Genomic DNA, 15,614 nt, shown 5'->3' with positions numbered 1-15,614 from the left:
ATTGTCCTGTACCCCCAGTGTCAGTGTCATTATCCTGTATCCCCAGTGTCAGCGTCATTATCCTGTACCCCGAGTGTCAGTGTCATTATCCTGTACCCCAGTGTCAGTGTCATCCTGTACCCCGAGTGTCAGTGTCATTATCCTGTACCCCAGTGTCAGTGTCATTATCCTGTACCCCCAGTGTCAGCGTCATTATCCTGTACCCCCAGTGTCAGTGTCATCCTGTACCCCGAGTGTCAGTGTCATTATCCTGTACCCCCAGTGTCAGTGTCATTATCCTGTACCCCCAGTGTCAGTGTCATTATCCTGTACCCCAGTGTCAGTGTCATCCTGTACCCCGAGTGTCAGTGTCATTATCCTGTACCCCAGTGTCAGTGTCATTATCCTGTACCCCCAGTGTCAGCGTCATTATCCTGTACCCCCAGTGTCAGTGTCATCCTGTACCCCGAGTGTCAGTGTCATTATCCTGTACCCCCAGTGTCAGTGTCATTATCCTGTACCCCCAGTGTCAGCGTCATTATCCTGTACCCTGAGTGTCAGTGTCATTATCCTGCACCCCCAGTGTCAGCGTCATTATCCTGCACCCCCAGTGTCAGTGTCATTATCCTGTACCCCCAGTGTCAGTGTCATTATCCTGTACCCCGAGTGTCAGTGTCATTATCCTGTACCCCCAGTGTCAGTGTCATTATCCTGTACCCCCAGTGTCAGTGTCATTATCCTGTACCCCCAGTGTCAGTGTCATTATCCTGTACCCCCAGTGTCAGCGTCATTATCCTGTACCCCCAGTGTCAGCGTCATTATCCTGTACCCCCAGTGTCAGTGTCATTATCCTGTACCCCGAGTGTCAGTGTCATTATCCTGTACCCCGAGTGTCAGTGTCATTATCCTGTACCCCAGTGTCAGTGTCATTATCCTGTACCCCGAGTGTCAGTGTCATTATCCTGTACCCCCAGTGTCAGTGTCATTATCCTGTACCCCCAGTGTCAGTGTCATTATCCTGTACCCCCAGTGTCAGCGTCATTATCCTGTACCCCGAGTGTCAGCGTCATTATCCTGCACCCCCAGTGTCAGCGTCATTATCCTGCACCCCCAGTGTCAGTGTCATTATCCTGTACCCCGAGTGTCAGTGTCATTATCCTGTACCCCAGTGTCAGTGTCATTATCCTGTACCCCAGTGTCAGTGTCATTATCCTGTACCCCGAGTGTCAGTGTCATTATCCTGTACCCCGAGTGTCAGTGTCATTATCCTGTACCCCGAGTGTCAGTGTCATTATCCTGTACCCCTAGTGTCAGCGTCATTATCCTGTACCCCCAGTGTCAGTGTCATTATCCTGTACCCCCAGTGTCAGTGTCATTATCCTGTACCCCAGTGTCAGTGTCATTATCCTGTACCCCCAGTGTCGGCGTCATTATCCTGTACCCCGAATGTCGGTGTCATTATCCTGTACCCCGAGTGTCAGCGTCATTATCCTGTACCCCGAGTGTCAGTGTCATTATCCTGTACCCCCAGTGTCAGTGTCATTATCCTGTACCCCAGTGTCAGCGTCATTATCCTGTACCCCCAGTGTCAGCGTCATTATCCTGTACACCCAGTGTCAGCGTCATTATCCTGTACCCCGAATGTCAGTGTCATTATCCTGTACCCCCAGTGTCAGTGCCATTATCCCGTACCCCCAGTGTCAGTGTCATTATCCCGTACCCCTAGTGTCAGTGTCATTATCCTGTACCCCGAGTGTCAGCGTCATTATCCTGTACCCCGAGTGTCAGTGTCATTATCCTGTACCCCCAGTGTCAGCGTCATTATCCTGTACCCCGAGTGTCATTATCCTGTACCCCGAGTGTCAGTGTCATTATCCTGTACCCCCAGTGTCATTATCCTGTACCCCGAGTGTCAGTGTCATTATCCTGTACCCCCAGTGTCAGTGTCATTATCCTGTACCCCCAGTGTCAGTGTCATTATCCTGTACCCCGAGTGTCAGTGTCATTATCCTGTACCCCCAGTGTCAGTGTCATTATCCTGCACCCCGAGTGTCAGTGTCATTATCCTGTACCCCGAGTGTCAGTGTCATTATCCTGTACCCCCAGTGTCATTATCCTGTACCCCAAGTGTCAGTGTCATTATCCTGTACCCCCAGTGTCATTATCCTGTACCCCGAGTGTCAGTGTCATTATCCTGTACCCCCAGTGTCATTATCCTGTACCCCGAGTGTCAGTGTCATTATCCTGTACCCCCAGTGTCAGTGTTATCCTGTACCCCAGTGTCAGTGTCATTATCCTGTACCCCCAGTGTCAGTGTCATTATCCTGTACCCCGAGTGTCAGCGTCATTATCCTGTACCCCCAGTGTCAGTGTCATTATCCTGTACCCCCAGTGTCAGTGTCATTATCCTGTACCCCCAGTGTCAGTGTCATTATCCTGTACCCCCAGTGTCATTATCCTGTACCCCGAGTGTCAGTGTCATTATCCTGTACCCCGAGTGTCAGCGTCATTATCCTGTACCCCCAGTGTCAGTGTCATTATCCTGTACCCCCAGTGTCAGTGTCATTATCCTGTACCCCCAGTGTCAGTGTCATTATCCTGTACCCCCAGTGTCATTATCCTGTACCCCAAGTGTCAGTGTCATTATCCTGTACCCCCAGTGTCATTATCCTGTACCCTGAGTGTCAGTGTCATTATCCTGTACCCCCAGTACCCCAACTATCAGCGTCATTATCCTGCACCCCGAGTGTCAGTGTCATTATCCTGTACCCCCAGTGTCAGTGTTATCCTGTACCCCAGTGTCAGTGTCATTATCCTGTACCCCCAGTGTCAGTGTCATTATCCTGTACCCCCAGTGTCAGTGTCATTATCCTGTACCCCCAGTGTCAGTGTCATTATCCTGTACCCCGAGTGTCAGCGTCATTATCCTGTACCCCCAGTGTCAGTGTCATTATCCTGTACCCGAGTTTCAGCGTCATTGTCCTGTACCCCCAGTGTCATTATCCTGTACCCCGAGTTTCAGCGTCATTATCCTGTACCCCCAGTGTCAGTGTCATTATCCTGTACCCGAGTTTCAGCGTCATTGTCCTGTACCCCCAGTGTCATTATCCTGTACCCCGAGTTTCAGCGTCATTATCCTGTACCCCCAGTGTCAGTGACATTATCCTGTACCCCCAGTGTCAGTGTCATTATCCTGTACCCCCAGTGTCAGCGTCATTATCCTGTACCCCCAGTGTCAGTGTCATTATCCTGTACCCCGAGTGTCAGTGTCATTATCCTGTACCCGAGTTTCAGCGTCATTGTCCTGTACCCCCAGTGTCATTATCCTGTACCCCGAGTTTCAGCGTCATTATCCTGTACCCCCAGTGTCAGTGACATTATCCTGTACCCCCAGTGTCAGCGTCATTATCCTGTACCCCCAGTGTCAGTGTCATTATCCTGTACCCCGAGTGTCAGTGTCATTATCCTGTACCCCCAGTGTCAGCGTCATTATCCTGCACCCCCAGTGTCAGCGTCATTATCCTGCACCCCCAGTGTCAGTGTCATTATCCTGTACCCCAGTGTCAGTGTCATCCTGTACCCCGAGTGTCAGTGTCATTATCCTGTACCCCAGTGTCAGTGTCATTATCCTGTACCCCCAGTGTCAGCGTCATTATCCTGTACCCCGAGTGTCAGTGTCATTATCCTGCACCCCCAGTGTCAGCGTCATTATCCTGTACCCCCAGTGTCAGTGTCATTATCCTGTACCCCCAGTGTCAGTGTCATTATCCTGTACCCCGAGTGTCAGTGTCATTATCCTGCACCCCCAGTGTCAGTGTCATTATCCTGTACCCCAGTGTCAGTGTCATTATCCTGTACCCCGAGTGTCAGTGTCATTATCCTGTACCCCCAGTGTCAGTGTCATTATCCTGTACCCCCAGTGTCAGTGTCATTATCCTGTACCCCCAGTGTCAGTGTCATTATCCTGTACCCCCAGTGTCAGCGTCATTATCCTGTACCCCCAGTGTCAGTGTCATTATCCTGTACCCCGAGTGTCAGTGTCATTATCCTGTACCCCCAGTGTCATTATCCTGTACCCCCAGTGTCAGCGTCATTATCCTGTACCCCCAGTGTCAGTGTCATTATCCTGTACCCCCAGTGTCAGTGTCATTATCCTGTACCCCCAGTGTCAGTGTCATTATCCTGTACCCCCAGTGTCAGCGTCATTATCCTGTACCCCCAGTGTCAGCGTCATTATCCTGTACCCCAGTGTCAGCGTCATTATCCTGTACCCCCAGTGTCAGTGTCATTATCCTGTACCCCCAGTGTCAGTGTCATTATCCTGTACCCCGAGTGTCAGTGTCATTATCCTGTACCCCGAGTGTCAGTGTCATTATCCTGTACCCCGAGTGTCAGTGTCATTATCCTGTACCCCAGTGTCAGTGTCATTATCCTGTACCCCAGTGTCAGTGTCATTATCCTGTACCCCGAGTGTCAGTGTCATTATCCTGTACCCCCAGTGTCAGTGTCATTATCCTGTACCCCAGTGTCAGTGTCATTATCCTGTACCCCCAGTGTCGGCGTCATTATCCTGTACCCCGAATGTCGGTGTCATTATCCTGTACCCCGAGTGTCGGCGTCATTATCCTGTACCCCGAGTGTCAGTGTCATTATCCTGTACCCCCAGTGTCAGTGTCATTATCCTGTACCCCAGTGTCAGCGTCATTATCCTGTACCCCCAGTGTCAGCGTCATTATCCTGTACCCCGAATGTCAGTGTCATTATCCTGTACCCCCAGTGTCAGTGTCATTATCCTGTACCCCAGTGTCAGCGTCATTATCCTGTACCCCCAGTGTCAGTGTCATTATCCTGTACCCCGAGTGTCAGTGTCATTATCCTGTACCCCGAGTGTCAGTGTCATTATCCTGTACCCCGAGTGTCAGTGTCATTATCCTGTACCCCAGTGTCAGTGTCATTATCCTGTACCCCAGTGTCAGTGTCATTATCCTGTACCCCCAGTGTCAGTGTCATTATCCTGTACCCCCAGTGTCAGTGTCATTATCCTGTACCCCCAGTGTCAGTGTCATTATCCTGTACCCCGAGTGTCAGTGTCATTATCCTGTACCCCGAGTGTCAGTGTCATTATCCTGTACCCCGAGTGTCAGTGTCATTATCCTGTACCCCAGTGTCAGTGTCATTATCCTGTACCCCAGTGTCAGTGTCATTATCCTGTACCCCGAGTGTCAGTGTCATTATCCTGTACCCCCAGTGTCAGTGTCATTATCCTGTACCCCAGTGTCAGTGTCATTATCCTGTACCCCCAGTGTCGGCGTCATTATCCTGTACCCCGAATGTCGGTGTCATTATCCTGTACCCCGAGTGTCGGCGTCATTATCCTGTACCCCGAGTGTCAGTGTCATTATCCTGTACCCCCAGTGTCAGTGTCATTATCCTGTACCCCAGTGTCAGCGTCATTATCCTGTACCCCCAGTGTCAGCGTCATTATCCTGTACCCCGAATGTCAGTGTCATTATCCTGTACCCCCAGTGTCAGTGTCATTATCCTGTACCCCAGTGTCAGCGTCATTATCCTGTACCCCCAGTGTCAGTGTCATTATCCTGTACCCCGAATGTCAGTGTCATTATCCTGTACCCCCAGTGTCAGTGTCATTATCCCGTACCCCCAGTGTCAGTGCCATTATCCCGTACCCCCAGTGTCAGTGTCATTATCCCGTACCCCTAGTGTCAGTGTCATTATCCTGTACCCCGAGTGTCAGCGTCATTATCCTGTACCCCGAGTGTCAGTGTCATTATCCTGTACCCCCAGTGTCAGCGTCATTATCCTGTACCCCGAGTGTCATTATCCTGTACCCCGAGTGTCAGTGTCATTATCCTGTACCCCCAGTGTCATTATCCTGTACCCCGAGTGTCAGTGTCATTATCCTGTACCCCCAGTGTCAGTGTCATTATCCTGTACCCCCAGTGTCAGTGTCATTATCCTGTACCCCCAGTGTCAGTGTCATTATCCTGTACCCCGAGTGTCAGTGTCATTATCCTGTACCCCGAGTGTCAGTGTCATTATCCTGTACCCCCAGTGTCATTATCCTGTACCCCAAGTGTCAGTGTCATTATCCTGTACCCCCAGTGTCATTATCCTGTACCCCGAGTGTCAGTGTCATTATCCTGTACCCCCAGTGTCATTATCCTGTACCCCCAGTGTCAGTGTCATTATCCTGTACCCCCAGTGTCAGTGTCATTATCCTGTACCCCCAGTGTCAGTGTCATTATCCTGTACCCCCAGTGTCAGTGTCATTATCCTGTACCCCGAGTGTCAGTGTCATTATCCTGTACCCCGAGTGTCAGTGTCATTATCCTGTACCCCCAGTGTCATTATCCTGTACCCCAAGTGTCAGTGTCATTATCCTGTACCCCCAGTGTCATTATCCTGTACCCCGAGTGTCAGTGTCATTATCCTGTACCCCCAGTGTCATTATCCTGTACCCCCAGTGTCAGTGTCATTATCCTGTACCCCCAGTGTCAGTGTCATTATCCTGTACCCCCAGTGTCAGTGTCATTATCCTGTACCCCCAGTGTCAGTGTCATTATCCTGTACCCCCAGTGTCAGCGTCATTATCCTGCACCCCCAGTGTCAGTGTCATTATCCTGTACCCCCAGTGTCAGCGTCATTATCCTGTACCCCCAGTGTCAGTGTCATTATCCTGTACCCCCAGTGTCAGTGTCATTATCCTGTACCCCCAGTGTCATTATCCTGTACCCCGAGTGTCAGTGTCATTATCCTGTACCCCGAGTGTCAGCGTCATTATCCTGTACCCCAGTGTCAGGGTCATTATCCTGTACCCCGAGTGTCAGTGTTATTATCCTGTACCCCCAGTGTCAGTGTCATTATCCTGTACCCCCAGTGTCAGTGTCATTATCCTGTACCCCCAGTGTCAGTGTCATTATCCTGTACCCCCAGTGTCAGTGTCATTATCCTGTACCCCCAGTGTCATTATCCTGTACCCTGAGTGTCAGTGTCATTATCCTGTACCCCCAGTGTCAGTGTTATCCTGTACCCCAGTGTCAGTGTCATTATCCTGTACCCCCAGTGTCAGTGTCATTATCCTGTACCCAGAGTGTCAGCGTCATTATCCTGTACCCCCAGTGTCAGTGTCATTATCCTGTACCCCCAGTGTCATTATCCTGTACCCCGAGTTTCAGCGTCATTATCCTGTACCCCCAGTGTCAGTGTCATTATCCTGTACCCGAGTTTCAGCGTCATTGTCCTGTACCCCCAGTGTCATTATCCTGTACCCCGAGTTTCAGCGTCATTATCCTGTACCCCCAGTGTCAGTGACATTATCCTGTACCCCCAGTGTCAGTGTCATTATCCTGTACCCCCAGTGTCAGCGTCATTATCCTGTACCCCCAGTGTCAGTGTCATTATCCTGTACCCCGAGTGTCAGTGTCATTATCCTGTACCCCCAGTGTCAGCGTCATTATCCTGTACCCCCAGTGTCAGCGTCATTATCCTGTACCCCCAGTGTCAGTGTCATTATCCTGTACCCCGAGTGTCAGTGTCATTATCCTGTACCCCGAGTGTCAGCGTCATTATCCTGTACCCCCAGTGTCAGTGTCATTATCCTGTACCCCCAGTGTCAGCGTCATTATCCTGTACCCCCAGTGTCAGTGTCATTATCCTGTACCCCGAGTGTCAGTGTCATTATCCTGTACCCCGAGTGTCAGCGTCATTGTCCTGTACCCCGAGTGTCAGTGTCACTGTCCTGTACCCCGAGTGTCAGCGTCATTGTCCTGTACCCCGAGTGTCAGTGTCACTGTCCTGTACCCCGAGTGTCAGCGTCATTGTCCTGTACCCCGAGTGTCAGTGTCACTGTCCCCCGCTATCATCGCTCTCTAGGTCTGCAGTGTCATTTTGTATCACTTTGTCTCTTCTTTGCTTCCAGTTATTGTGAGATACTTTGGGGGTCCCCCGTGTTGCACGTCAGATATACACATGTACATACAGTGATTGATGTCGGAGTTTCTCGTGTCCAGTAAAGTTGTGGATATCGTCGAGTCGCTGTCTGTTATTAACCCCTTCCTCGCTGATGATGATGGATCTGGCAGACGGCAAACCGTGGGATCCCGGGAACTGATCCCGATCCCATCTCCAGGTACAAGGTGATCCAAGGGCAGTGCTGGGCGGTGAAGGGTTAACTACGACCGTGTCCCCTCCACGCACGGATAGTAATCCCCCAGGATGCGAATCTCTGCAGTGCTGCCATGAATGGAGGGTTAACCCTTTCAGTGCCGGAGTCTCCCCACAATCCTCTTACCTGCTTCCTGGATCCTGAATTCACCATCTCCAGAAGTAGCAAGAAAGTGACGATGGATCTGGGGAGGATCATCTGTGGTGCCCCAAGTCCAGGGAGGAGAATCCGGGAAGTCACAGCCGCAGAGGACCACCTGGAGGGAAATGAGGAGCAGGTGAGCGAGAGGTGGGCACTGAGCGCAGGAGGCAAGAAGTGCAGCAGCTCCGGCGAGGAGGAGGGCGAGAGGCAGACATGATACCAGCGAGGCAAGAGGTGCGAAGCCAATCACTGCCAGCAGCAGGGAGGGAAACGGCAGAGCGTCACAGAAGGGAGAAGATGTCACCTGCAGTCCCATGTAACACCACAGATAACACAGGGATAACTCTCTGAGTACAGATAATGTAGGAGATGTCACCTGCAGTCCTATGTAACACCACAGATAACATAGTGATAACTCTGAGTACAGATAATGTAGTAGATGTCACCTGCAGTCCTATGTAACACCACAGATAACACAGTGATAACTCTCTGAGTACAGATAATGTAGTAAATGTCACCTGCAGTCCTATGTAACACCACAGATAACACAGGGATAACTCTCTGAGTACAGATAATGTAGGAGATGTCACCTGCAGTCCTATGTAACACCACAGATAACAGTGATAACTCTCTGAGAACAGATAATGTAGTAGATGTCACCTGCAGTCCTATGTAACACCACAGATAACAGTGATAACACTCTGAGAACAGATAATGTAGTAGATGTCACCTGCAGTCCTATGTAACACCACAGGTAACACAGTGATAACTCTCTGAGTACAGATAATGTAGTAGATGTCACCTGCAGTCCTATGTAACACTACAGATAATACAGTGATAACTCTCTGAGTACAGATAATGTAGTAGATGCCACCTGCAGTCCTATGTAACACCACAGATAACACAGTGATAACTCTGAGTACAGATAATGTAGTAGATGTCACCTGCAGTCCTATGTAACACCACAGATAACACAGGGATAACTCTCTGAGTACAGATAATGTAGGAGATGTCACCTGCAGTCCTATGTAACACCACAGATAACACAGTGATAACTCTCTGAGTACAGATAATGTAGGAGATGTCACCTGCAGTCCTATGTAACACCACAGATAACAGTGATAACTCTCTGAGAACAGATAATGTAGTAGATGTCACCTGCAGTCCTATGTAACACCACAGATAACAGTGATAACTCTCTGAGTACAGATAATGTAGTAGATGTCACCTGCAGTCCTATGTAACACCACAGATAACACAGTGATAACTCTCTGAGTACAGATAATGTAGTAGATGTCACCTGCAGTCCTATGTAACACCACAGATAACAGTGATAACACTCTGAGAACAGATAATGTAGTAGATGTCACCTGCAGTCCTATGTAACACCACAGATAACAGTGATAACTCTCTGAGTACAGATAATGTAGTAGATGTCACCTGCAGTCCTATGTAACACCACAGATAACACAGTGATAACTCTCTGAGTACAGATAATGTAGTAGATGTCACCTGCAGTCCTATGTAACACCACAGATAACAGTGATAACACTCTGAGAACAGATAATGTAGTAGATGTCACCTGCAGTCCTATGTAACACCACAGATATCACAGTGATAACTCTCTGAGTACAGATAATGTAGTAGATATCACCTGCAGTCCTATGTAACACCACAGATAACACAGTGATAACTCTCTGAGTACAGATACTATAGTAGATGTCACCTGCAGTCCTATGTAACACCACAGATGACACAGTGATAGCTCTCTGTTTACAGATAATGTAGTAGATGTCACCTGCAGTCCTATGTAACAACACAGATAACATAGTGATAACTTCCTGAGTACAGATAATGTAGTAGATGTCACCTGCAGTCAGGGCCGGTTTTAGACAAAGTGGGGCCCCAAATGCTCACATATTACACCATCACACATAAACATTTCTGTTGTATTTACATGCGCTGAGTTCAGGCTTCTAAACGAGTGTGATCGACAATATTGAAGTTGTTCGACGCTTGTTTCCCGGCCTCTTTACACCGGCTGAGGAAGAATGATGGGTACAGATAGTCCTTGATACAGTATAATGCAGGTCCCATATAGTACATATAGTATAATGCAGCACCCCTCATAGAGTCTAATGTAGTCTCATCATAGAGTATAATGAAGCCCCCTCAGATTATAATGCGGCCCCCCACATACAGTATAATGCCGCCCCCCACACACAGTATAGTGCAGTCCCCCCATGCACAGTATAGTGCAGCAGACACACACAGTATAATGCAGCCCCCACACTCACAGTATAGTGCAGCACCCACACAAAGTATAAAGCAGCCCCCCACACACATAGTATAGTGCAGTCCCCACAGTATAGTGCAAACCCCTCATACAGTATAGTGCAGCCTCCCCACACACACATTATAGTGCAGCAGACACACATTATAATGCAGTCCCCCCACACTCACAGTATAGTGCTGTCCCCCACACACAGTATAGTGCAGCAGACACATACAGTATAATGAAGCACCCCCACACTCACATTATAGTGCAGTTCTCCCACACACAGTAGTGCAGCAAACACGCACACTATAATGCATATACACATACAGGAGTCTTAGGGTATGTGTCCACGTTCAGGATTGCATCAGGATTTGGTCAGGATTTTTCATCAGTATTTGTAGCCAAAACCAGGAGTGGAACAATTAGAGGAAAAGTATAATAGAAACATCTGCTCCACTTCTGCATTTATCACCCACTCCTGGTTTTGGCTTACAAATACTGATGAAAAATCCTGACCAAATCCTGATGCAATCCTGAACGTGGACACATACCCTTAGGGGTATCGTTTCTCCTTATGGAGAGTGACATACCATCTCTGGCTTGTCAAGGTAAGGAGGCTTATTCGCCGTGCAATGCTCCTCTGGGAAATTAAATATGCAAATTGCCTCTTCTGAGAAAAAGAGGACTTAACTCTATAGCGCCACCTGTTGGAAGTAGCGATCCTACAAGTACAAGTCACAATCAACCCTTTAACGAGTAGATGTCCCCTGCAGTCCTATGTAACACCACAGACAACAGTGATAACTCTGAGTACAGATAATGTAGTAGATGCTACCTGCAGTCCTATGTAACACCACAGATAACACAGTGATACCGGAGTACAGATAATGTAGTAGATGTCACCTGCAGTCCTATGTAACACTGTAATGTTAGATTACACATGTCCTAATCTTGATAATCCTTTTCCACTAGTGTTATGGGATGTGTCCTCCAGCTGAGAGCTCTGCTGCTTTAGGTAGAGCCTGGCCAGGACCTTCTTCCTTGCTGTTATGATGTCATTAAGTCTGTACATTTTGATGCTTCACACTTTTTTATATTATTGGATCAGATGAAATGTTGGGATGATAATGAGAGGGGACACACAATGACGTACAGGAGGGGAGTCCTGGACTCTGCAGATGTGATGTGTCCTCTGGGCTAAGGAGGAGACTGAGGGGCAGCAGATTGTTCTGTAGGAGGAGCAGGAAGTCCGGGAGGTGCAGCTTCAACCAATAGCTGCAGAGCTTTGATGTCAGAGAGGGGGTGTGGCTTTGGTAACATCCGCCCAGTTGGCTGTAGATTTGGGATGACTATTCTAGTAATTTTTCCCCTGAGTTTCACTTTAAGACCCTCATCCCTGATAACTACTTTAATGTTATGTACCTTCCACTTCTGCAAGCTATGTGCAGCTGTAGTACCGGGATCATCTGGCTTTGTGGAGACGTCTTAGGGCTCGTTCACACTTTGCGGTTTTTGCTGCGGATTCGCAGCGGATTTGACGCTGCGGATCCGCAGCAGTTTTCCATGCAGGGTACAGTACAATGTTACCCTATGGAAAACAATAACCGCTGTGCCCACGTTGAGGAAAATTGCGGAAAAAGCCGCGCGGATTTGCTGCGGAAAAAAAGTAGCATGTCACTTCTTTCCGCGGATTCCGCAACGGTTTTCAACATGCACCAATAGGAAAGTGCTGTTGAAAACCCGCAGAGGAATCCGCAGAAGAAACCGCAGGGAAATCCGCAGTGAAAACCGCTGCGGTTTTGCACTGCGGATTTTCAAAATCCGCAGCGGGAAAAATCCGCAGAATAATCCGCAAAGTGTGCACATACCCTTATAGTCTTTATCATGCTTGTCTATCCATTCCTTTCTATTCTCTTGAGACAACTCTCCCCTCAAACTTTCTTTGGTCCAGGTTCCGTGCGGTACACACCATGATAACAAACAGCACAGTGACTACTTTTCACCGTCGGTACACACCATGATAACAAACAGCACAGTGACTACTTTTCACCCTCGGTACACACCATGATAACAAACAGCACAGTGACTACTTTTAACCCTCGGTACACACCATGATAACAAACAGCACAGTGACTACTTTTCAGCCTCGGTACACACCATGATAACAAACAGCGCAGTGACTACTTTTCACCCTCGGTACACACCATGATAACAAACAGCACAGTGACTACTTTTCACCCTGTAAATAGGCGACTGGCCGATTACAAGTCTGCAGACGCCTTACAGGACGTTACTTAGTTTATCAAGTCACTAAGGTCAAATTATGTTCAATCTTTTCTTGCGAATCAAACATTTTTGTCCGGGCCATTTTCATTAGTTTTGTTTTTTAATATTTTTCTGTAATTCAAAAGCAAAAAATGCAAAGTAATTCTCATTAATTGACATTTAGTAAATTTAAATTTTATTTCTTTTGTCAGTTTCCAGTTATTTTAGTGACCGGTGTGGTTCCCCAATCCCCTGTAGACGCCCCCTCCTCCTCTGCTCAGTACTGCATTGGGGTCTCTTAATCGTGTGTCTTGCTCTGCCCCTCAGGCCCTGCACCAGGTATGACACATTGTATCAGTTTTGCCTGGAATGTTCCTTTAAATCTGCCTCCCTCTTCAGCCCCATGGGGAGGAGAAGATCGGGTCTGCAGATATTTCGATTTGTAGGTTCTTCCTATGATTTATGATTGATTTTAGGAACGCTTCCTCTGACAGCTCACCGTCCCGTGTGTTACATTACAGCCTGTGGAGGGTCCTATGGGGGTCCCCAGCTGATGCTTGTGTTGTCTGCCAAAGCCCCCTCTATGCCACCTGTCATCAATAATCTATAAGAGGATTTATCACTCCCTCTCCACCATTATAGCGCCAGGTACGTGCGTTAGAAGCGCTTTAACCTGTGAGCCGCTGCTCTTCACTGGTTACTTTGTAACTTATAACAATAGAAAACTTTCCTGGATCAATGCAAGATGGAGCTGCTGCTCATAGCGGGAGAACCACAAGTCCCAGTGATGATATCACAGACCTGAGGATTAGGGTCACAGGTGAGAATAATTTCCTGCAGATTCTGACCTTCTGGTCATTTATGATATTTTCTAAATTTGTCTTAGTTGTGGTTCAATATTTCACCTCAATGTCTGATATTAACATAGTAACATGGAAAAAAGCCATTTGTCCATGCAGGTCAGCCTATATTCCGTCAGAATGGATCCCCAGATCCAAGTCCTTCTAAAGAACCTAATAACTGTAAGATACAATGTTGTTACGCTCCAGGAAGACATCCAGGCCTCTCTTGAACCCCTCGACTGAGATCCACAGCAGTCATCAGTGAGGTCAGTAACGGTGGTGGCAACGGGGCTGACAACTTCTCACCCAGGATATACAGTAGTACAGGCTGGTTGTCAGCAGTAGATGATGAGCTAGTACCAGTGATGCACCCCTAATATCAGCAGACCACTTGTCTGAGTTTCTTTGAGAATTTTGGGAAGTACCTGTAAGGCTACTTTCACACTAGCGTTTTTCGGCGGACGTCGCAATGCGTCGTTTAGGAGATAAAACGCATCCTGCAAAGTTGTCTGTAGGATGCGTTTTTTTCCCCATAGACTAACATTACCGACGCATTGCGACGCAGTGCCACACGTCGCAACCGTCGTGCGACGGTTGCGTCGTGCTTTGGCGCACCGCCGCCACAAAAAAAGTTACATGGAACTTTTTTTGTGCGTCGGGACCGCCATTTTCGACCGCGCATGCGTGGCCGAAACTCCGCCCTCTCCTCCCCGGATCTTACAATGGAGCGGCGGAAGCGTCTTAAGACTGCTTCCACTGCCAACGTCGGGCATTTTCTTCACAGTATGCGTCGGTACGTCGGGCCGACGCAGCTCGACAGCCCCGTACCGACGCTAGTGTGAAAGCAGCCGTAGTCTCAATTCCTCTTCTGGTTTTCTACCATTCTGAGACAATACCATCAAATGGCTCCAAACATGCTTGGTATGGGCTTGTATAACTCGTGGTCGCCGAGGAGGCTCTGCTACATTGAGGGGCCTGGCTGACATGGTCCTATATTATCTAGGATAATTCCAAATATTTATCATGGACTTCTGTATACAGTAAATGTCAGTGACTGTAGCCCACTGCTACTGTATCTTATCTACTGCCATGGCTTCTCATACACCCTCCACTATTACTCTGGTACTTGTCTATTCTCCCATCCACGCCATATCCCCTTATTGCTATAAATAAAGCCATTGTCCAGGATCCTTCTCCTTATTAGAAATCCTCCTCTCAGTTTCAAAATAAACCTTTTTTTCTCAGGAGAACCTGCTTGTAGTTTAGTATAATTTGGTCTTAAATTATAAGATACAATATCTTCAATGATAATCACCAGGTGATAAAACCTTCAGTGTAAGTAAATCTGTGTTTTACTCCCTACCTCATGCTGTCCTCAGATTACATAGCAAAAAACTGCTGATCGATTCCCATTACATAGATAATGCAGCTTCACTGGAGTCAATATTTATTGCTGTGTCCTAATGTAGCAGATTTATAACATATTCACAGAGATGAGACAAGTGGAAAAGTTAATTCCCTTTGCTGCTTTCTTACATTTTAATCTTGAACTGTTTTAAAAAATATATATAATTATAAAAAAGTTTAAAAAAACAAAAACAAAACATAAACATAAAGGACATAGAATATAAATGATGAGACTCCACAAATACAATGGAGATTCCCACAGAATTTAGACAAACACTTTCTTTAAATTAAAGTATCACCAGGAAACATTTATTACAACACAATACTATAGTACATTAATTAAAATATATTATAAACATATTTATATATATATATATATATATATATATATATATATATATAATTTATTTTTTTTTTTCATTTGTACTTGTAGAACAGTTTTAGGAAAGAAACTTTTTTTTTGTTGTTGTCATAATTTGTATCTAATACCTGAAGCTTGTGATATATAATGAGACCT

At 47.4% G+C, this 15,614-nt stretch overlaps 1 protein-coding gene across 1 annotated transcript in view; it reads right to left on the bottom strand.

The window, feature by feature from the left end:
* The window catches only part of GLP1R (glucagon like peptide 1 receptor), a 385,527-nt gene extending 376,980 nt beyond the window's left edge, over positions 1-8,547 (bottom strand). Inside the window, exon 1 of the mRNA XM_077282033.1 lies at positions 8,291-8,547. Coding sequence (XP_077138148.1) covers positions 8,291-8,362 — 72 coding nt within the window. The 5' untranslated portion in view covers positions 8,363-8,547. The remainder of the gene's footprint in view (positions 1-8,290) is intronic.
* Between the last annotated feature and the right edge of the window lie 7,067 nt (positions 8,548-15,614).

This window comes from Ranitomeya variabilis, chromosome 2 (genome assembly GCF_051348905.1).
Source record: "Ranitomeya variabilis isolate aRanVar5 chromosome 2, aRanVar5.hap1, whole genome shotgun sequence".
In the NCBI taxonomy this organism is placed as follows: Eukaryota; Metazoa; Chordata; class Amphibia; order Anura; family Dendrobatidae; genus Ranitomeya; species Ranitomeya variabilis.
The sequence above is the reverse complement of the archived record's forward strand: the minus strand, read 5'-3'. Positions and strand labels throughout refer to the sequence as shown.